Source organism: Humulus lupulus, chromosome 1, assembly GCF_963169125.1.
Source record: "Humulus lupulus chromosome 1, drHumLupu1.1, whole genome shotgun sequence".
Lineage (NCBI taxonomy): Eukaryota > Viridiplantae > Streptophyta > Magnoliopsida > Rosales > Cannabaceae > Humulus > Humulus lupulus.
The window spans coordinates 60,647,970-60,669,000 of NC_084793.1; the positions used below are offsets into that span (position 1 = coordinate 60,647,970).

General features: G+C 33.7%; 3 protein-coding genes across 8 annotated transcripts; all 3 read right to left on the reverse strand.

The window, feature by feature from the left end:
* Nucleotides 1-1,813: 1,813 nt before the first annotated feature.
* On the reverse strand, nucleotides 1,814-3,693 carry LOC133793152 (expansin-like A1). The gene is made up of 5 exons (XM_062230774.1): nucleotides 3,518-3,693; nucleotides 3,277-3,386; nucleotides 2,991-3,169; nucleotides 2,468-2,600; nucleotides 1,814-2,319 (listed from the first exon to the last, which is right to left on the reverse strand). Exons 1-5 carry the CDS (start codon nucleotides 3,630-3,632, stop codon nucleotides 2,074-2,076), a joined length of 783 nt encoding a protein of 260 aa, XP_062086758.1. The 5' UTR covers nucleotides 3,633-3,693; the 3' UTR covers nucleotides 1,814-2,073.
* Nucleotides 3,694-5,597: 1,904 nt separating this feature from the next.
* Nucleotides 5,598-12,149, reverse strand: LOC133793095 (alanine--tRNA ligase, chloroplastic/mitochondrial). 5 transcript variants are annotated; one of them, XM_062230769.1, is made up of 13 exons: nucleotides 11,951-12,149; nucleotides 11,171-11,278; nucleotides 10,856-11,064; nucleotides 10,135-10,313; nucleotides 9,732-9,810; nucleotides 9,154-9,288; nucleotides 8,908-9,057; nucleotides 8,610-8,723; nucleotides 7,585-8,502; nucleotides 7,072-7,344; nucleotides 6,768-6,977; nucleotides 6,526-6,683; nucleotides 5,598-6,234 (listed from the first exon to the last, which is right to left on the reverse strand). In XM_062230769.1, exons 1-13 carry the CDS (start codon nucleotides 12,120-12,122, stop codon nucleotides 5,898-5,900), a joined length of 3,042 nt encoding a protein of 1,013 aa, XP_062086753.1. In that variant the 5' UTR covers nucleotides 12,123-12,149; the 3' UTR covers nucleotides 5,598-5,897. The 5 variants fall into 5 exon arrangements, with proteins under 5 accessions (XP_062086753.1, XP_062086754.1, XP_062086757.1 ...); XM_062230770.1 differs by having other exon boundaries at nucleotides 8,610-8,720; nucleotides 11,951-12,147; XM_062230773.1 differs by lacking the exon at nucleotides 11,951-12,149 and having other exon boundaries at nucleotides 10,856-11,053.
* Nucleotides 12,150-17,667: 5,518 nt separating this feature from the next.
* On the reverse strand, nucleotides 17,668-20,790 carry LOC133793168 (uncharacterized). 2 transcript variants are annotated; one of them, XM_062230776.1, is made up of 4 exons: nucleotides 20,664-20,790; nucleotides 20,349-20,496; nucleotides 19,926-20,008; nucleotides 17,668-19,000 (listed from the first exon to the last, which is right to left on the reverse strand). In XM_062230776.1, the coding sequence occupies exons 2-4, from the start codon at nucleotides 20,389-20,391 to the stop codon at nucleotides 17,786-17,788; spliced, it is 1,341 nt and encodes a 446-aa protein (XP_062086760.1). In that variant the 5' UTR covers nucleotides 20,392-20,496; nucleotides 20,664-20,790; the 3' UTR covers nucleotides 17,668-17,785. The 2 variants fall into 2 exon arrangements, with proteins under 2 accessions (XP_062086760.1, XP_062086759.1); XM_062230775.1 differs by lacking the exon at nucleotides 20,664-20,790 and having other exon boundaries at nucleotides 20,349-20,630.
* Between the last annotated feature and the right edge of the window lie 241 nt (nucleotides 20,791-21,031).

The window sequence follows — 21,031 nt, forward strand, 5'->3', positions numbered from 1 at the left end:
TCTGTCCACCACCACTACTACAAAAATTCAGAACAAAATTACAATAATGTTATCTGAAGAACCACTACCACCACCAATAACCTCCTGCAAAATGAAACCCAAGCAGAGGCAAAGAGTGATCAAGTCTATTAAAACTCTAAGAGAACCATTTTATAGTGTAAGCACAATCATTAAGTCCAACCAATAAGATTAGAGTTTTTAAAAACATCATTTGGAGCTTTGTATGGACACATCAAGCGACGTGTCGCTTGTCTATAGGCGATGCGTCGCCTGCTGGGTGATGCGTCACCTACAAGGCATTGCCACCAAGGTGGCGACGCAACGCCACCTAGGCAGGTCAACCTTCTCAAAATTGCCCTTAAACACCTCCAAATTCTCTCAAACTTTTTGCTCATCCTTAGATATCTCAATGTATCACTTTGGACCCAAAAATATAATTTTTAAATATCTACAAAAAAAAAACTCAAATTTCACATCTTCACTATGTGAAACCATTTAGTGTTTTACACCTAGCTTGTGTAAAAAAACTTGGACTTTGTATTTTAAATAATCCTAACACATATCAGGCTCTAGAACCCGAGGAGGGCTAAACAACACAACCCATTGAGGCCACGTTATCATATGCAGAAAGCACGGACAACGTAAGGTAAAAAAAACTAATTGATGTAATCGATTTAGTCAAATAAATAATTTGACTTGATTGGATCTGTTTAAATATTGTAATTGGATAAGATTGGCTAGTAAAAGTTAGGATTCGATTAATAATTGAATATGATTAATTATGGCTAAAATTATTGGATTACAACTTATGACCCCTAATAAGAGATATACTAAATTCAAAAATAAATATCATGCATATAATAATAGCTATATAATTAAACTATATTAGTGATCAAATATATATATACTAAAGATCACCATAGACATATCAAATTATATATGCTAAATACTATAAGAGATCTACTAAATTAAAAATTAGTTATACACACTATTTTTTTAGAAAAATACATATCAACGACCATAAAAAGAGAACAAGTTTGTTTGCAAAATAAAGATAAAATAAAATTTATTGTCATATCAAAATCGATAAATCAAATTTTTATTCGTAGCTCAAATTCACTTAGTACGAAAATATATGTATTTTACTTCAATTTAAAATAAAAATTACTCTAAAAAAATCATTTTGCTAATTCACAAGAAAATCAGGCTTTTCTGGCAGGATTTAGAACACTCCCAATAAGTGTTATATTCTATATTTCAAAATACCTCCTCAAAACTTAATATTTTTTATTTTACCTTACACTTTTACATCATGACATATATTAGATTCTCTATCTTTTCATTTATATTATTTAAATATTATTTATTAGTTAAAATAAAAAAAATTGAAAAACAAAATAATAATTATAATAAAAAATAACTAATTGGAGAGAGAAATAAAAAAAAAAGTATTAAAAATATATTTAACGAAGCTTTAAAAACTTAGCTATATTTGGTAAAAAAAAAATATTGGTGTTAAAGTTATGTATTATAGCTATCTTTAGAGCAACCAAATGGAGATGAATTGTAAGTTCTTAGCTATTTATTTTTACGTGTAGAGCATCGTTCGGAATGCTCTTTGGGTCTTACCCACCCATGAAATTTGGTCCCGTTCTGCAGCCTTCGTTGATCTGGTGTTGCTCTGGGCCGACATTTTCAGGTGGATGGCAGCTTGGCAGGGCTCGAGTCTTACGGCTAATAAACTCTGCTTATACACGAATCTACAAATGTTACTACATCAATGACGGTCTAAATAGCGGTGACAACTGAGAAGTGATTAATTATTATTATTATATTCGATTAAGATGAAGGCTAACAATTGTGTTGAAAAATAAAGTAAAAAAACTACCAATTACTTTCTTTTGTGTACAAACCACAATGTAATAATAACAAGAGAGCAACAAAGATTGCAGTGGGAACCCAAAAAAGAAAAAAAAAATATGTGACATCTATTAGTCTGTATAGTACATTTGCACTTGTTCCTAATGCTACAAATCAATTTATAATATAGTGTCATAAAAATGATGTCCATAATTAATTCCAACTGCCGTCATCACAGGGAGAGCAACCCTCTTGCGCAATATCATCGATTTGAACTCCGGAGTCATATACAGCCCCAGTCTTCCAGTCAGAAGGTAGCACACTTTTGGCCCAAACCCATTTTCCGTCGTATCCCGACGTCACCACCAGCCGGAGTTGCAACGCCCCGGCCGGTACTCTACTTGTGTCCCACACTGCCCCGTGGTTTCGACTCAAGAAACCCCAATTAGCCGAACCAACCTGTTTGTTTGTGTGTCACAGTATCAAACTGAATCAGCTTAAAAAATACGAAACTTGTTATACATAAACAAAATAATGTCACATTGACACTTGCGAGCATTTATTATAGGGTAACAACTAGAAATGTTTCTTTAAAATAATGCCATACCTGAGCGATATCAACGGCTACTATTTCAGTCTGACCCCCTTGATACAGGAACTTGATTGCTAAGTAGTTTGGCTTTTGGCTTGATTCTTCCACTCTTACGGCCAAATTTTTGTTCTTGTAATCGCAAGGTACTCTGCTCCACATGAAATATATTAGTAATGATTTTTGTAGCCAAAAGGACTAGCAATACTGAGTAATAATTTTCTGTCCAATTATTATAATTATTGTTATATGCACGACCTTCATATTTTATGTATTTTGTACGTTTTTGGACCGTTACAGCATTAATGAGACTGTTCCTTTGTCCAAGCCTACCGTGTATTATTCAAAGGATCTATATATGTAGCTCTACATTATGTAGTGGTTGCAACGAAACCATAACCATAAAAAGGTTTAGAAAAAATCAAACGGCAACTTTTGTATGTGTTTATTTTAAGTGAAGATATTTTAAAACACAGAAAGAAATAATAAGAATTTGAATAAAACTTTGCAAATGTGATAAAAATAGATGTTGTTTACTTACCTCTTGTATTTAACGTCCACAATCCCAAGCTTCAAAATATCATAGCCCATACCCTTGCGAGCCATGGCCGAGAAAGCTCTACTGCTTAGAACAAAATCTGTTCTGTTATTAGGATTGAGATCAGTCACTGTTACTACAGTCCCTTCTTTGGTACATAGAGTAGGGTTATTGCATCTCATCTGTTAAAATTAACAACTCTAAATTAGAACAAAAATTAAGATTGAGTAGTGAAAATTCATCCAAAGAAAGATTGAAATATATAAGAAAATAAACTGCGCGCAATGACCTGAAAGCATGCACCACAACCGGCACCTTCTTTGTAAATTGAAGGCACTGCAGCCGCAAGGTGCCCACCACTGATGCCCAAGGCCAGCGAGCCATACCCACATGCCCCAGCTGCATTAAATCCAAAAATTAAGACTTGCCCACTTCATATTTCATGAAAATATCGAGACTTTTAATCAATTGGTCACAAAAAGAAGAGAAAAAGAATTTTGGGTTTTACTCAAGTGAGGTAATATTCTTACAGGAAAGTGCAGAAGCTTTGGAGAAATAGGCAACCTTTGTTTGGTGCACGCAGCGATCACAAGCATTTGCAGAAGAGAGAATAAGAAAGAAGATGAAGCAAAGCAACAAAGCCATTTTTTCGATGTTTTATTTTTCTTTGTTGTAAGAAAGTGATGTGAAAGTAAGGAAATTTGATGCCGTTTATATAGGTAGTGGAAGTAGTCTGGATAGAAAAGGAGTATGGAGTACAGGTCAGCATTTTCTACGAAAAGCTATGACTTTTTTATTATATAATTTTATGAATAATTTTGTGTGATTTTGGATCTTATTGGAGAGGGAAAGAGAGAAAGAATGGCGGAAACCCGGAGACGCGGCTGTGACAAAGTAAAAATAAAAATGGGCCCTATCTCACCTCACCGACTTCTTTGCCTATGCACAAACAGCTGTGTTTTTAAGAACATATCGACTTTTATTATGGTATGGAGAAAAAAAATAGAAAGCATTTTGTGTGTATTCCTCTGTGTGTGGATGACTATCAAGTGACAAAATTTATGCACTTTTAGGTGGATGGATTTTCATTTATCTTAGCTTTTGCATTTTGAAAAATACAAGGGATCTATATTCGTCATTTTTTTTGTGTGTCACTAATGACTATGATGTGATGATCAAATATAATAAGTTGGCGATTCTTATCGTTTGTATCGGTTTTCTTTTCTTTTCTAGCCCTTTTTCACACGACCTTTGAGAATGATAGACAATCTAACTCAATAATTTGGTTCGATTGAGCGTCATTTCATCAAGAGTTTGATTTATGAATTATCTATAGTTTGGGGTGGAGGGTCAAAGTAAGCTTTAAATTAAATTTTAATAAAGTTGATCTATAGAGAACAATAAAGACAAGAGGAGAGAGTGTGCGTGACAATTCTCTTTGTGGCTTGTGTGTTTACGCGTATGGTCCCCTAAGAACAACAAGAAGGGTAGTAAATACAAAGTTGGTGAATATTATCATTGCTTCTTAATGAACGGAAAAATAAGAACCAAGTCTACGCAAGTCCCACTTGACAAGCAAGAATATCGCCAAAAACTAATGTCGCAGCTAAGTTGGATGAGAGAGAAAGAAAGAAAATCATTAAAAAAATCTTACTTATCTAGTAATCCTACTACAACCCCCATACAGTACCCCACTTTAGAATATTGGTTTATATTTTATGGTTCATATATTATAAAGTAATATAATCAATCATGGAGTAATTAATTAGAGGGCCTAATAAACTTATCTTTTCCGCCAATGAGCTGGTAATTGAGAAGTGGAAACCAAGAATTAAAATATTTTGCTATGTGGGTGGAGTTACCATTTTTTTTTAATAAAACATGACACGTTAGAACCTAGAAGTCTAGAACCAAATGTTAGTTCTTCGAAAGAAGGAAAAAACAAGTTTCCTTTAAAATCCTTACTCTACTACTTTCCACCGCCCCATCTAGTACTCAAAGATAGCATTTAACTCTTTTTTCTTTTGTAAAATGAAAAAGAGGTGCAAATTCGCATCATGATTCATCATTTGGATCAATGGGCTTTTTTAGTGGGTTTATCACCATGAATTGGCATCATTAATTTAAAGTTATTGGTCACAGATGTCTGAACGTGGTAAAAACTTTAGGAGCACTAAAAATGGGATTAGAGCCGTTGGTTATTGGTAACTCCACTACTCAAAAAACATGAAATAGAAAATACAATTAGTACAAAAACGGCATAAATCGTTTTATGATAGTATGATGTGGGATAACCCCTAAACTTAGACAATGACAGATCTTTTGGGGCTCTGTAGTTGGCCCATGTGAACGATATCTTTGACTGAACAAAGTCGGTTCATGAGTAATAGTATTAGGGTTCCAGGACTGTTCACTCTACATTTTTGTCTCAAATTGTAAACATATGGAAGGATTTTTATATACAGATAAGAATTTATTACACCTGCATAGATATTATTCCCGTAATATTTAACTCATAATAATGTTGGCCCAATACATATCATACCAAATATCAACAGTTTGTCTCCTCAGAACAACAAAAATAATACACTTGTCAGCACAACTTAACGATGATACTTCAGCTTGGTCTTGGGGCATAATTAACATAAAAGAATAAATAACAAATGTACACGATTTCATTTTGCAACAAAGAAGAGTAAAAAGTAATACATTCAATGTGATTCATTATTTAAATTGATATTTTAACTGGTATAGGACCAAACTAGAAGATTTATCAAAATGAAGCTGAAAATGATGGGTTGGCTAGATAAGGTCCAATCACTAGAACCAACACATGTATCAATGAAGCGGAAAATGGCCGTGACATTCACAAGATATGACAACAATAATTTTATAGAGCACAGGGGAGATTTAGCTTGCCTTTTCAGATAGGATTGAGACGAGCTCTGATCGAGCTTTCTCAAGTGCGCCTGCTAAATTCTCAGGCTTCCTTCCACCTGCCTGAGCAAAGTTAGGTCTGCCGCCTCCTCCCCCACCACACAACTTAGCTATAGGCCCTATGAACTTCCCTGCCAGTATTCCCAGGTCCACAACCCCTGGAGAGAATGCAGCAACTAAACTGACCTTTCCCTCGCCTGGACATGAGCCCAGTACTACAGCAGCTGGATCAGGTAATGTACCAATCAGATGCTCAGCTGCACTTCTCAGTGCATCAGCATCAGTATCATCCATGGACTCCACAAGTACCCTGACAGAAATTTCAAGAGGATAAAATGATTAGAAACATAATTTCTTTTCAAATTCAGAGTAAAATCTTTTCTGATGCAATGAACAATGAATAATTTTGGCTCAAACCAAAATCTTCTAGCTTCAAGTAACATGCTTGAGTCTATTGTCAGGATGCGAATGTTACATTCTCAAGAATTGTTTCTTATTCATTATGTGTGCACGAGCTATCAAAAATGTGAAATGTGAAATCCAAGCATATATCTATCTACAATGTTGCAATGTTGAATGCTACACATGAGCACAGAAATACCTGATCTCTTTCGAAGCTCCTACTGAAAATGCCTTGGTTGCTAAAATTGAGGCTTTAAATATTGCTGCTTTTTCACGTAAAGCAGAAACTTCATTTCTGGTTGTCCGTAACTCTTCTAAGAGATTTTCTACTCTGGTTGTAACTTCTTCAGCTTTCACCTTCACAGAGGTTAAAAAATGTTGAGTCTTTGCTATTATTAGAGAATATTTAAACTATGAAAAAAAAAATACAATAAGACATACTTTGAGAGTGGAGCATAAATTCTTCATATGATAATCCCTGGAAGTTACATATTCAATGAAAGCTTCACCTGCTACTGCTTCTATACGCCTAACTCCAGATGCAATACCCTGCTCGGATATTATTTTGAATCCACGTATTTCAGCAGTATTGCTGACATGGGTTCCACCACAAAGTTCCATGGATACACCCGGAACTTCTACAACCCGTACCTACAATCATCAGAGATAAGAAGTAAAAATAGAAGTAATTGACATATTTCCATCATATGAAGTTTGCATGTAGTAAAGTTGAAGAAATTCAAACCTGTTCCCCGTATTTTTCTCCAAACATGGCAATAGCCCCTGCATTTTTTGCATCCGCAAGAGCCATCACTTTAGTCTGAAGAAGCGTAGCATCCCCAATCCATTTATTAACTAATCCTTCAATTTCAATGATCTCATTGTCGACAAGTGGTCGGTGGAAGTTGAAATCAAATCTGAGGCGATCAAAAGCCACCAATGAACCTGCTTGTGATGTTTCCTGACCTATAACTTTCTTCAATGCAGCTTGTAGCAAATGAGTAGCAGTGTGATGAACCTACAAAATACTGAAGTTCAGTTCAGTTCAGTTTTCAAATAGAATGGTTTCAAGCATGGGGGAAAGGTAAAATGAGCCTGAAACAGTTTGTGTCAAAACTGACTAGTGACAACCATTTAAAGGATTCACTTCAATTGAGCTCTAAAATTATTTTAAATGAAATGGTAGAAGAATTTAATTTTAGCACACATTACACACAGACCACATTTTAGACTGTTATTTAAGATTATTGGACAGTACCTTAGCCCGCTGCCTCAAATTGGTATCCACTGCTGCTTCCACTTCTTTACCAACCTCTACAATACCTTCTTTAATAACGCCCTTATGAACAAATATGCTGCCCAATGATTTTTGGACATCTTTAATCTCGATCACAGCCTTCTGTTGGTTTCCACCTTCGGTGACATATAAGAAACCATTATCTCCAATTTGACCACCTGATTCAGCATAAAACGGAGTCCTGTTCAGCATAATCTCAACATCAGTACCTTCCACAACCTGTATTACTGGTTTTCCATTCACCATAAGGCTTTCCACTACTGCTCGGGCAGAAAGGGTTTCATATCCAAGAAACTCAGTATCAGGAACATTTTCTGTAAGATCTGCACTATTTTCAACCTCAAGCTTAACAGCATTGTGTGCAGCTTGAGATTGGCGCCTTTGATTTTCCATTTCAACATCAAAACCAGCCATATCGATGCTAACACCACGTTCTTCAGCCACTTCTGTTGTTATTTCCACTGGAAATCCATAAGTATCATACAAAAGAAATGCATTTTTACCAGATAAGCAAGGTGCTGTTTCGTTTTCTTGTGCACTTAACAATGCATCAGCAAGCATTTGTTCAAGCAACTTTTCTCCTCTCTCTAATGTTTGAACAAATCGAAGCTCTTCTCTTTTCAACTCCCCAAGAATGCGCTGTGCTCTATTCTTTACATCCGGATCGATATAGGTGCTTAACTCTATTACTTTTTCTGCAATTTCTGGTAAAAACGCTCCATCAAGGTTTCCCCTACCATCACCATCTATACCTAGCAACCTTCCAGTGCGAACAGCCCTTCTTATGAGCCGCCGAACTACATACCCTCTACCAATATTTGATGGGACAACCCCATCTGATATGAGATATACAACAGCACGCATATGATCTCCTAATATCTGAGGAAAAATAGAAGAAGCAATGATTAGTAATGTTATTACAAAAGAGAATTATTTGTTGAAAGACAAACTTGATAGGTATTGCAGTTTCTTTGATAATAGCATACTTTAAGATTCATTTTTAATTGATCATCAGCAAGCTCATATGACACATTTGCCAGTTCTGATGCCCTCTTTATAATTGGATAGATCAAGTCAGTCTCATAATTGTTTGGGACCTGCTTCAGAAGGATGAAGGACATGAATAAAATAATTTAAGAACTGAAAGGGACAATATCTTTGTTGCCAATAAAACTACATGTTCTTTATTGATGTTGTGCTAATGCCTGTGAGCGCACAACTTATTTAGCATTGAATCTTGGGAAATTAATCATTATCATTGCAAAGTGGAAAAGCAATCAACACCTTTTGAAGGATGCGAGCCATGCGCTCCAGGCCAAGTCCAGTATCTATGTTCTTCTGTTTTAAGGGTTCAAGTGAACCATCATCTTTTTTGTTGTATTGCATGAAAACCAGATTGTAGAACTCAATGAACCTTGTATCATCTCCAAGATCCTAAAGTTAATTTCATTGAAAATTAGAACAGAAGAAGAAAAACTTCAATAGAAAGCAGCCCCCATCCCCCTTGAACAAATTTTATTTAACACTTACAGCATTTGCATATCCTCTCTCAGGATGGAAATCATAATAGAGCTCTGAGCAGGGACCACAAGGACCAGTTGCTCCGCTGGACCAAAAGTTGTCCTCTTCACCCATCCTCTTTATACGCTCAACAGGTACACCCACCTGAAGCAAAAACCACAGTCAAAAACTTGACTTAGTACCACATAGCGATAACCTCCCTTGTCTTAAGAAAAATGTAGTTAACCATCCGATGTTGATTCTGTCAACAATATCTTCCTTTTATACTTATGCAATGCCAATCTACCAGAGATAACTTGAATTGCTAATGCTGTTCAAGACCAAAATCTATGACAACAGAATATTATATTTGGTAGAGACAACAAACTACTCATTCCCACCATCCATACTAATGAAGACAAGGGGAAAAAGAAGTAATTTTTTCAAAAGACTTCAAAAACATGGTCTAAGATACCATTATTATGTGCATGGATCCAGGCAAAGGCAATACATTTGTAGAAAGGTGAAAATGCAAACATACAAGTGTAAGAAATGAAATGCAAGGTACAATATATTAAAGATTAAGATAGGAATTTTATCAGCCTAACCTCATCGTGCCAGATTTGAAAAGCTTCATCATCATCTTCATAAACACTCACCCAAACTCTGTCAACTGGCAACCCAAATCTGCAGGTGACAACACGTACTCAATTATTTGTTTTTGTGCATTACCTAGAAATTAGAAAATAAATTAATAAACAAGGAAATGCATAACTAGGAATAATTCAAAGACATGTAAAATGTTTGAATATAACATTAGCAAATTAATCACTTTCGAGTATCAGTAAGTCAAAGCTTTTAGAAAGAAACTGCTCATATTCTCTGACAAGGTTGCTATTCAACTTATTATCTTACCAAGCATCAGTTCAAAATAAAATGAGAGAACAAGTCAAGAAGCAGCAGTATCTATAGCATCAAAGATTCATTAGAGATGTAATATTTTTTGCATACTCTACAGTTGAAAGTTCCCATGCCCATCTAATTGCTTCCTTCTTGAAGTAATCCCCAAAACTGAAGTTTCCAAGCATCTCAAAAAAAGTATGATGTCGTGCTGTTCGACCTACATTTTCCACATCATTTGTACGTATGCACCTTTGCGCAGTTGTAGCACAAGGTACTTGTCTAGGAACCTGATATATGTGCAAGAATCGTCAGTTAAAAGTAGAAAGGATTTAAAGAAAACAGAACACAATGATGATATGTTCCACTCAGAAGACAGGTAACAAAGTTATCATTTGTCAAACTTTTCAAAAACTAACGTCTACATTACTATCACTATATGATGGTATTGTTAAAATCCAACATCTACTAAGTATAGGATTGGTTGGTGGTTCGTTACTACTTGTGCACCCTCCTCTTATAGGCTAGTCTTTTGGGAGTGAATTCTTTATCAATCAAAATTACCTTGGCCAACTTAGAGTTGGAAAATCGTATATACATATATATATACTATTACACAGGAGCTAAAATATGAAGATTATTCTTGAAAAATGAACAAAAGAAAAATGGAAAAAGAAAATAATATCATAATCTAGAATATGGTAATCACAACCTAGCTTGCTAGATAACTCGCTGAAGAAAATTTATCTGCGTCAATGGTTTTTATCTTTTAATTGGTAAAACAGATTTTAGCATTTTGAATGTCAAGAGATATTCATTGTAGTTATGATACCTTCCCCAAAAATATAGGTTTGAATTGAAGCATCCCCGCAATTGTCAACAGAACTGTCGGATCATCTGGTACAAGAGAAGAACTTGGAAGAACCTTGTGACCACGAGAAGCATAAAAGTCAAGAAACCGGCGGCGAATGGAATCTCCACTCACAAGGGGATCCTTAGACTTATCCTCTGTTGACTTTTCTGTCACAGGCTGTACAGATGCTGAAAATTGAAGCAGTAAGAACATTATCTTACAAAAATATAACCATAAAAAGTAACATAATGAAGCTCTTTAAGAAAGACACCGTACACAATTAGCTACAGCAACCTGATGTGCTTCTTCGGCTAAACTGCATGCCCCATCCTTCTTTCAATGCATGAGGTCCACAGGGAAAAATATTCGGAGTAAACAACTGTATGGTTCTTGTAATGATGCCTGCATAATCCCAAAATCTAGTACTTAAGAACAAGTCCAATGTACCCCATTGCTCCACACCCACCCCAAATAATTAAATAAAAAATAAAATTACCCTGATAGATTAAATCATAAACAACATACTGAAATAATATAGAATTTGAAAACTGCAAAAGTAAACTGCCATTTTTATTCCTAGAGGTTTGCTATTGCACCTTAAATAGATTATACAGATTAAGATTTTTTATTCAAGTAATATTAGCAAGTACTTAAATGGGAGTCAGTTTTTTTTATTATTATTTACTTGTCAGGCCAAGCAACGAAGTGGCAATGAAGATACAAAAAACACACACCATCCATTCAATATGAAATCCACTTCTATCAAAAGCCATCATTACATTAGATACATTGGATTCAATTTTAACAGTAAGAGAAATCTCTTATCTTAAAATCAGTGAAATGGATTTCACTATAAACAAATTTAATATGATATGCTTAATTGGTAACTACTTTATAACGCAAAAAACACACAAAAATCATAAAAACGAGCAGAAAACATATGAAATTGACAACAAGTTTTAACGGGTCCTTCTCGGGTGAACCAAATTATAGATCAGAGATCAGTTATTTAAAAAACTTAAGACAAAAACTATACAGAAGGAGGAAAAACAGAGTTGGAAGAGAAAGTAGTACCAGTTGAAAGCACAAAGGTGGGATGAGGGTGAAGAAGAGGAGATGGTGCTTTGGGCAATAAGGCTGAAGTGGGAAATGGAAGAAGAGTGTTACGGCCATGACTTCTGCTGAGAGAGTGTGGGAGCTTGAAGCTGCCCGTGGCCATGGCTGTATCTCTGAAAGTGAATGACATCAAACCAAGGAAATTTCAAACGAGCGCCTATATACGTTGGTGTCTTGGAGAGGATAAGCCTTTATGAGAGGTCCACACCACACATTCTCAGTACTACGGCCATTCAACTCATTTGGGCCTCCAACTACAATAGATTTGTGTTTTTTTTTTTCCAAAAAAGAAAATCTTTTCAACTGCTATGTTTTTTCCCCTCAAGTGAACCAAGTTCTTTTTCTCACTAATTTTAGGTTAGTTTCTTATTTGAATTCTATTTTTTTTTTTTGGTCTATTTGATAATATCATAATAGTAGCTTGTTTTTGCACAAATTAGAAGGTGCTTGGCTTTTCTTTTTCTTTTTTTTTGCGAAATTTACACAATACCTTAAAAATACAAACTTATTACAAAAATACCTTAAAATAATTTATTTACACATATAGGTTGTGTTTGGTAAAATTTTTGTTATTGAATTTTTTAAACACAAAAATGAAAATATTATTTTTGTTTTTTTTTATTTAAAAAAAATAAAAACATGTTTGATAACTACTTTTGTTTTTTTTTTTAAATAAAAAATAATAAATTCGTTTGATAACTTTTATTTTTATGTTTTGCATAGCAATATAAAATGAGGTGGTGATTTGAAGAAGAGAAAAAAAAAAACTAAAAATTGAAAACAATTTAAAAAAAATTTGAAAGTGAAAGTTTTCTATTTTCAAAATTTAATAAATTTTGTTTAAAATTTAAAAAAATAATAAATAAAAATAAAGTTACCAATCACTATTTTATGTTTAATTGTCAAATTTTTATTTAATTAAATAAAAAACTGTTTTTTTAATGGTTACCAAACAGCACCATAACATGTCACATCATCATAGTATACTAGATTTTGAAAAAATTGGGAAATCCTGCTTCTCGAAATTTTTTTTTTGTTTTTTTGGGTTGTAAAAAGTTACCTTTGGTTGCTTATGATACCGATAAGATACTGATTGGTCACTTTTTTTTATATAAAAAAGCTTTATTTTTAGATCATATTATTTTGGATACATTTTGGTTACCTCCAAAATTTATTTGTAGATATCTTATTATACCAATTAGTTATTTTTAAGTTATATTATGGTAACTTATGATTTAAGATACATCTTGGTTACCTTCAAGCTTATTTCAGAAACTAATGAGTTGTCATATAGTATAACAAGTTATCATATAACTTATTAATAAAAATTAATTTAGTATATTACACATTAACTTTTAATATACTTTTTTAGTCACTCGTGTAATTTACATGTATTATTATTTAAGATACTTTTACGTTACTTTCAAGCTTATTTTAGAAACTAATTAGTTATCCTATAGTATAAAAAGTTACTCTTATAATTCCAAGTTACTATGAATAGCTTATTAGAAAATGATTCTATTAAGTATGTTTCATAGTTACTTTTAAAAGCTACATTTTCGTTGCTTTTAAAATCATTTAAGATACTAATTGGTTATATTTTAATATATGACTAAATTTTAGGTATGACACAGATTTAAAGCAACCAACCAACTTAGTGATTTTGTATTTCCTTTTTACTACAAGAAATATAGTAACTAGTTACACAAAAATTAGTAATTTGTTCCCCAAAATAGAATGGTTTCCTTAAAATTTAATATATAACTTCACAACTATAAATATAATAATTGCTTAGGGTGAACAAACAACCACAAATTTGTACCATCCAATCCGCTTTGTAATTTATGACACGTTTATTAAACTGAAATCAAAATCAAAATAATTTAATGGAGAAAAGAATGTGAATAAAGTAGAAAGAAATGTGTTGTCCGTACTTTCACCTCCGACAAGTGGCAACCCCCAATGATTGGCTCGGACGTTCATAGACATCGTCGGGGCATGTTACTGCCCGAGGCCTCTAGTCGAAGCAAGGGTCCTCCGAGGTGAGATTTTCCTTTGACAGTGGGTTGAGGGTGCCTAAGTAGATTACTTCCCGAGTTTCGTCCTCGGAGCGGGAGGTTCTCCAGCTCGGGCAATTAAGTTGAAGGCTCTCGTCCCCCAGTCATCTTCCAGGTCTGAGATTTTGGTTCTCGGACTTAAGATAGGGCGCAACGTGTCAGCAAATGCAGGTTTGCAGAGCCAGAGGATCGTCTGACAACCTTTATGGGCGATCCGTCAGTAGTGTTTTCGAGTGTACGACTCAATAATTCGCACTCCCACTACGCAGTCTGACATGGAGGCACTTACTGCATGCCCTGACAGTACCAAGGGCATGTTCTCCATAAAGTAGGTACTTTTCTGCAGTGGGCCCCGCAAATCTCACTTGGGTCGTGGTCTCTATTCAATATAGCCCATTGCATTGAATATGTATTAATCCTCCAAAAATGGGAAGAATGTGTATTAATTTCTAATGATTAGTATTAATTACCCCAACCTCTATCAATAGAGTTGGGAGTCTCATTGTAAAAGGTTGGGTTTTTTAGAGAAAAAAATACGTTGTACTCAGAGCAACCTAAACACTACATGTGAATACTCCATTGAAGCTTGCCCTCACAAGCTTCCAAACATTTTAATACCAGAGACTCGCAGACTAGAGTTCTTTTATAACCTGAACCACATAAAAATCTTTGTGTTCTATTCGCTTATTTATTTAATCTCTCTTCTTAGGGTATTGCGAAAAAGACAATTAACAAAATGGTAATCATAATTTGTATAATGCTCTTTCTTAAACTAACTAAAAAAGGGAAAAAAACCACTTCATGCTGTTTATATTACTGGAAAACGTAATTAAAATACTTTAAATTGACTAAATTGTTCTTTAAAATTAGATAATAATATAGAGTATTGCTTTGGTTTGGTTGGATAGACTAGTGTTTTGCTTTTTAATTCTAAAATATATGTATAAAAAGGAAAAATAGTCCGGGTAATGACGTTCCTTGGATGATTTCTCATTTACCTCATCTAATTGCAGGATTATGACTTGATTTTAAGTTTATTTTTTCTCAAAACACCAAACTCACCCGATAAAATGCCAAAGACTACAAATTGAAATACATATGTTTCTATAAAGATAAAAATTGAAATACATAACTTTTATTTTGTAACATAATATATTAAATTTTAAATTTAATTTGATAAATATAGGGTAAATACTAATTTGGTACGCTGAGTTTTATCGAAATACAAACTTCGTACCTTATGTTTTCAATAATGTTTATTTATTGCCTGTAATTTAAAATCATACATACTCGGTACTCTAGGCCGAAATTTGGTTAATAATTTTTTTTCAATATGACCAAATTGTCTATAATTATATAAATTTTAAATCCAATTTAATCAAGTAATAATTTAAGATAAGCGTTGTACGAATTTGGAAGATAGCATGTGTGTAATAAATGAAATGGTGTTTATAGTGATTCTATCGAATAAACGACCTAAATCCACTTAGTTTATTTTATAGCTTTCTTGCTCCCCAAACCTCAAGATCAGGTGAACTTGGATCACTTGAGTTTCTTGAGGTGGTTATAATGGAGTAAATGCTTTCTTGTAGCTAAATCTCAGGGAATTCAAATATAAACCTGACGAATTACCAACCAAAAGAAGTCAATACATGAGTACACATATCTGCCTAATTTATAAACATATGGTGACTAGATCTTGCTCTTGTATGGTAATCAGAGAGATAACAACCAGCTAGTTCTGGCTAATGAATAGCCTATCTTTGAGTCCTAGTTAGCATGTTTTTGCCATGTCACTATGCCAAAAATGGGTATAACACTCTAGATTTTAGTATATTTACATTACTATCATATGGTTTTATTTTTTAAATTCTAAATGAATAAGTTTACTTAGTATTGATATTTTAAATTCAAAAGTTATGTAAACTATACTTTAAAAGTTCAAATGAGAACATTTTTTTTACAATTTCTAATAAACTTTAATAACGTTATAAATTATATGAATATATATCTCATAATCTAACTGACCCATAAAAAAATGTTAAACTCACCAAATAATTAGGTAGTTATGAGTTACCATTTTTCTAAATCACAAAAATAACCTAGTAACTATTTTTTTAAGAAAGGAATAGTTGGCCATAAATTTCAAATATTTGTTAAATGTTATACTTTATGTACCAATTTATTTTTTTTGGTAAAAATAATTTTTGTTTACAATTAGTTACATTTGTTAGTACCTTCTAGTTGTTTTTCTTACTCACATTTTGGCCAACTAATAATTTAATAAGACAAGACAAACCGTGCATATGAACTTAGAAAATATTTAATGCACAAATAAAGTAAAGAGATAATTTATAGTTGTTCATCCAAAAATAAACCTACATCCACTTATGTAAGAAACACCCTAAACTATTTACTTTGTAAAATGTCGCTCAGTACATATTTATTAGAAAAATTCAATTTTAGAGAAAATATTCATTGGGGCCTTGTCAAAACAAGCAATTTGGATCCAATAGTTTAAAATAAAAATATAGTGTATTTATGCATTCTTTGTAATAAAATGGAAATATAAGACCCATTGTGACGTAATGAAAACATAAACCATAACATAAAAGTTCATAACTTTCTTGGCGTTCAACTAGATCGTTAATCGTTCATGGACACCCCGCGTCATACATGCCAAGACTCTGAAACTCCCCACATCATAGTGCGTGCTAAGAAGAAACCCTATTGCCTACCTAAAAGGGTTAAGTAAGGGGTGAGCTAAAAGGCCGGTAAAGAATTACAAAAAACCACAACAATCTACAAGTAACATAAAACAAACTACGTACATATCGTAAACTCACATCATATAATAATAAATCATAATCATATCATATTCATGTCATAATCATATCATATTCATGTCATAATCATGGAACATCATAATCATAAGCATAACCATACATCATGTGATCATGGCACCTCTATTGTCCATGTCACATCATGAGGTAACCAATAAAAGAATAAACCGGTAAAACCTCATTTATGAGGTAAACATGAACTCTGGTCCTCGAATAACGTCAGCGTGTCCGCCCTATGAGTTACGTCACATCTTTAGTAACTCATTTGTTGTGTCGCGTTCAAGACGCTAACAACCTAATGCTTTTCATACAACATACAAGCAGATATACAACAACTCATACCATAACATAGAAGCTCATACTTTTCATAACACATTAGCTTACCATAGCTCATACTTTTCATAACACCATAGCTCTTGCAACATATTAGCTCATACTTTTCATAACATAATTCAAAGAAAATTCTAGCTAACTTCCTTACCTCAAGTCCAAGCAAAAATAAAGTATGGGGTACTTCACAACGAGCCTAGCACTACTAGAAAATTAACGTTGGACGTCAGTTTATAACTCTTGTAAGAGCATTCATGCATCAGTTCTAATATTGTTGTGACATGCAGTGTAGTGTCATGCACTCGCACGAGACAACAGTTAAAATAAAAATGTTGTCCCCTGTGTAACATGAGACAACAGTTGTAATGCAAATGTCGTCTCCTGTTTAATATTGAATTAAATTAAAAATGAATTAAATTAATTGATATAAATTAATAAAATGAAATTGCTAATTTTCTGATCAAGAAAAAATAATTTTTATTGATCACAGCACAAAGCAACCAAGCTACAGCCAACACAAACCCACTGGAATAAACCAGCTCACAAAAACAACACTAAAAAACTCACAACTTTACAACATCATCAGAGTAAAACGCACTCAGTCTACACTTAATGGCATTTTTTATCAACTCAACTACAGCCATAATACTAAGAAAGTAATTATGAACAACACAAATGTTTCTGTTATGCCACACATAGTAGACCGTAGCAGATAACACAGCGGCCACATTTGAAGCTCTAACCCCCTTACTCATACCACCAATCCATCTGCACCAGTCTGAGTATATAAGAGGCCAAGAACAGCCAAACCAGTCATGAATCTTTAGAACAACCTGTTGAGAGAAATAACACCCAAAGAGCAGATGACTATGACTCTCCAACTCTTGATCACAGACCGGGCAAAGAGAAGATTCCAGCTGCATCACTCTTTGTAAGTGGTCCCTAGTTAGCAATTTAGAATTGACTGCAAGCCAAATGATGAACCTATGCTTAGGAACACTCACTCTGTTCCAAACAAATTGCTTGTAATTGACAGGGATAAGCTGAATCAGACCAGTATACAGCTGTCTAACTTTAAACCTTCCATTACTACCAGCCTTTTCAATCTCCTCTTGAGAGAACATCTCACGTAATTGACAGATTTTGCGCCAGTACCAACTAGCATCATCCTTAAGATGGTATTGCCAAAAGTTTTGACCCTTTAAATACACTGCATGAACCCACTTTACCCATAATGCTTCCTGCTGATGGCTAATAGCCCAAATATATTTACCAAGCAAAGCCTTATTCCACTTAGACCCTTCTCCAAACCCCAAACCACCAAAAGCTTTAGGCAAACAAACCGTAGACCAGGATGTAAGATGAAATTTGCTCCTAGTTCCATCATTACCCCAAAGAAACCACATGCAAAGCTTGTCCACTTCTTTGATTATACTTTGAGGCAGTAAAAAAATATTCATCCAGTAATTTCTCAGCCCCAAAAGAACAGAAGTGATGAGCTGAACTCTCCCTGCATAAGATAGATGTCTACTTGACCAAGTATGAAGTCTGAGCTTTATCTTTTTAAGAATTTCACCGCAGTCAGCCGCTTTCCATTTAGTGGGTCTCATTGGGACTCCAAGGTATTTCAGGGGGAAGGAACCCTCTTCTAACTCTAACAGAAGCTGTAGTTGGCGTTTGTCTTGAGCAGAGATACCACTGAAGAAGACTTGAGACTTGCTTAAGTTAGCCTTCATTCCATTACTGTGGCAAAAGTCTTCAAAAACCTGCTTAAAGATCTGAACCGAACCTCTATTAGCTTTGCAAAAAATCACTAAATCATCAGCAAAGCATAAGTTGATGATTTTGAGATTTTTACATAAAGAGTGAAACCGAAATTCATGATGCATTGCACCAAATTGAAGCAATCAGGTGAGATATTCCATAACTAAGACAAATAGTAATGGGGAAATAGGGTCGCCTTGTCGCAGACCCTTAACTCCTTGAAAAAATAAACTATTTTACAAAATAAGCAAATTAATAAAATGAGAGTGGTGATACATGAGACTTGCCCAAAAAGTGATTTCAATATAAATTTAGAATTCCCCTACTACATGATATTTGCCCAAAAAGTGATTTTAAAACAATTCTAATATTTCTAAACCTATCCCTGTCAATCCTACTCCGTCTTGATGGGCGATGGCCTTCAATTCAATTGCTTGAATTCATCAAAAATTAAGAACCAAATTCTTACAATTAATCACACTTAAAATCTAGAAAAAGAAGAAACAGTTGCTTATATATCATAATGTGTTGTAATTTATTACAATACCAACATAAATTTTTTAAAAGCACATTTTTATTTTACAAAAATTCTATGAGTGGAGAAATTCTATTAGGCCTAAAGCGTGCATTAAAAAAAATGCAGAGACGATGATCCAGTAGTTACAAGGAAATACAATACATATATATATATATAATTTCATTTAACTAATTATCCTTTATGAGAGCATAAAATCTATTATTTTTTTTAAATCTATTCGAGTGAGGAAAATTGAACTCAAGCATTTTCACATTAAGAGTCTAGACTTACGAATGCATATACACAATTATACTCTACTTATAGTGTGTAGATACATGGAGATAGATAAGATAGGGCTCAGCTTAAAAATATACCAATCAAGGAGAAAATTTTATATAAAATATGGATTAATGATCACAAACCAGATGAAGAGTTTTAGTACGGTGCAGTGGGTATAGACTTTGACCAATACCAGCAGCATCCTCATCCAAAACTGAAGTCAGCACTATCGAGTCAAAATGAACAAATTATAAGAGAGGATCTATTATTATTATCAAACATTATTGATCATATATGACTATGCTCTGAGCCAAATAATGTGTGTCTAGATCTATGCTCGAAAACTCAAAGACCAAAAGAAAAATAAAATTACAAAAAATGATAATCAAATACCCATTACAGACTCAAAATTTAGAAACAAAATCCAAAATGAAATACCCAAGAAATCTATACAGTTAAAGAGTACATTTGCAATTTCTTCAAACTCAACAAACTCTAAAACAAACATACAAGTATTTCTTCATCCTCATATATTTATACATATATAGCATCAAGAAAAAAATTACCGTGGTCACTGGTCAACAATAATCCGGGACCGTGGTCCTCCATCAGATCCAAACTCTGCCTGCAACGACCATGGTTCTTCGTCACTTCCGGTAGCGTAAACGGCGCTCCGCCTCATCTACTAGCCCGGTCGTCCACTTCCTTTGCTGGCTAAGATCGATGTGCTACCAAGTGAGATTTTGAAGATGGAAAAAAAAAAAAAGAGAGATAGATGAACTTGGAGCAGTGCGGCGCATTATGGGGTGAAAGAAACGTGTCTTGGGAGAGAGAACCATGCTATTTCATATTCACATGTAGATTAATTAGATGATACTTACCCATAATTTTTTCTCTTAAAAAAACACCAGGAAACTTCCAATCTGTTCCATCTCCAAGTTGTGAAAAAATAGTTGTAAATGAGGGATGAGAGAAAGAAATAGAGAAAAAAATGTGTGAAGTATTAAATTTGAGTGAGGAGAGTATTTTTGTCCAAAATATGAGAGGGGCACATTATGAGGAGAATTTTTATATTGACATTTTAAAAAAATTAAGTATGTTATAATGCATAAATGGTAAAATTTCCTTTTTTTTTAAAGGAAAAAATTAATTAAAATATATTTTATAATCAACCCTTTTATTTATCATAACAAATGTCTTCCCACTATGTTTAATTAAAAATATAATATAATAAATATTATTTTTTTTT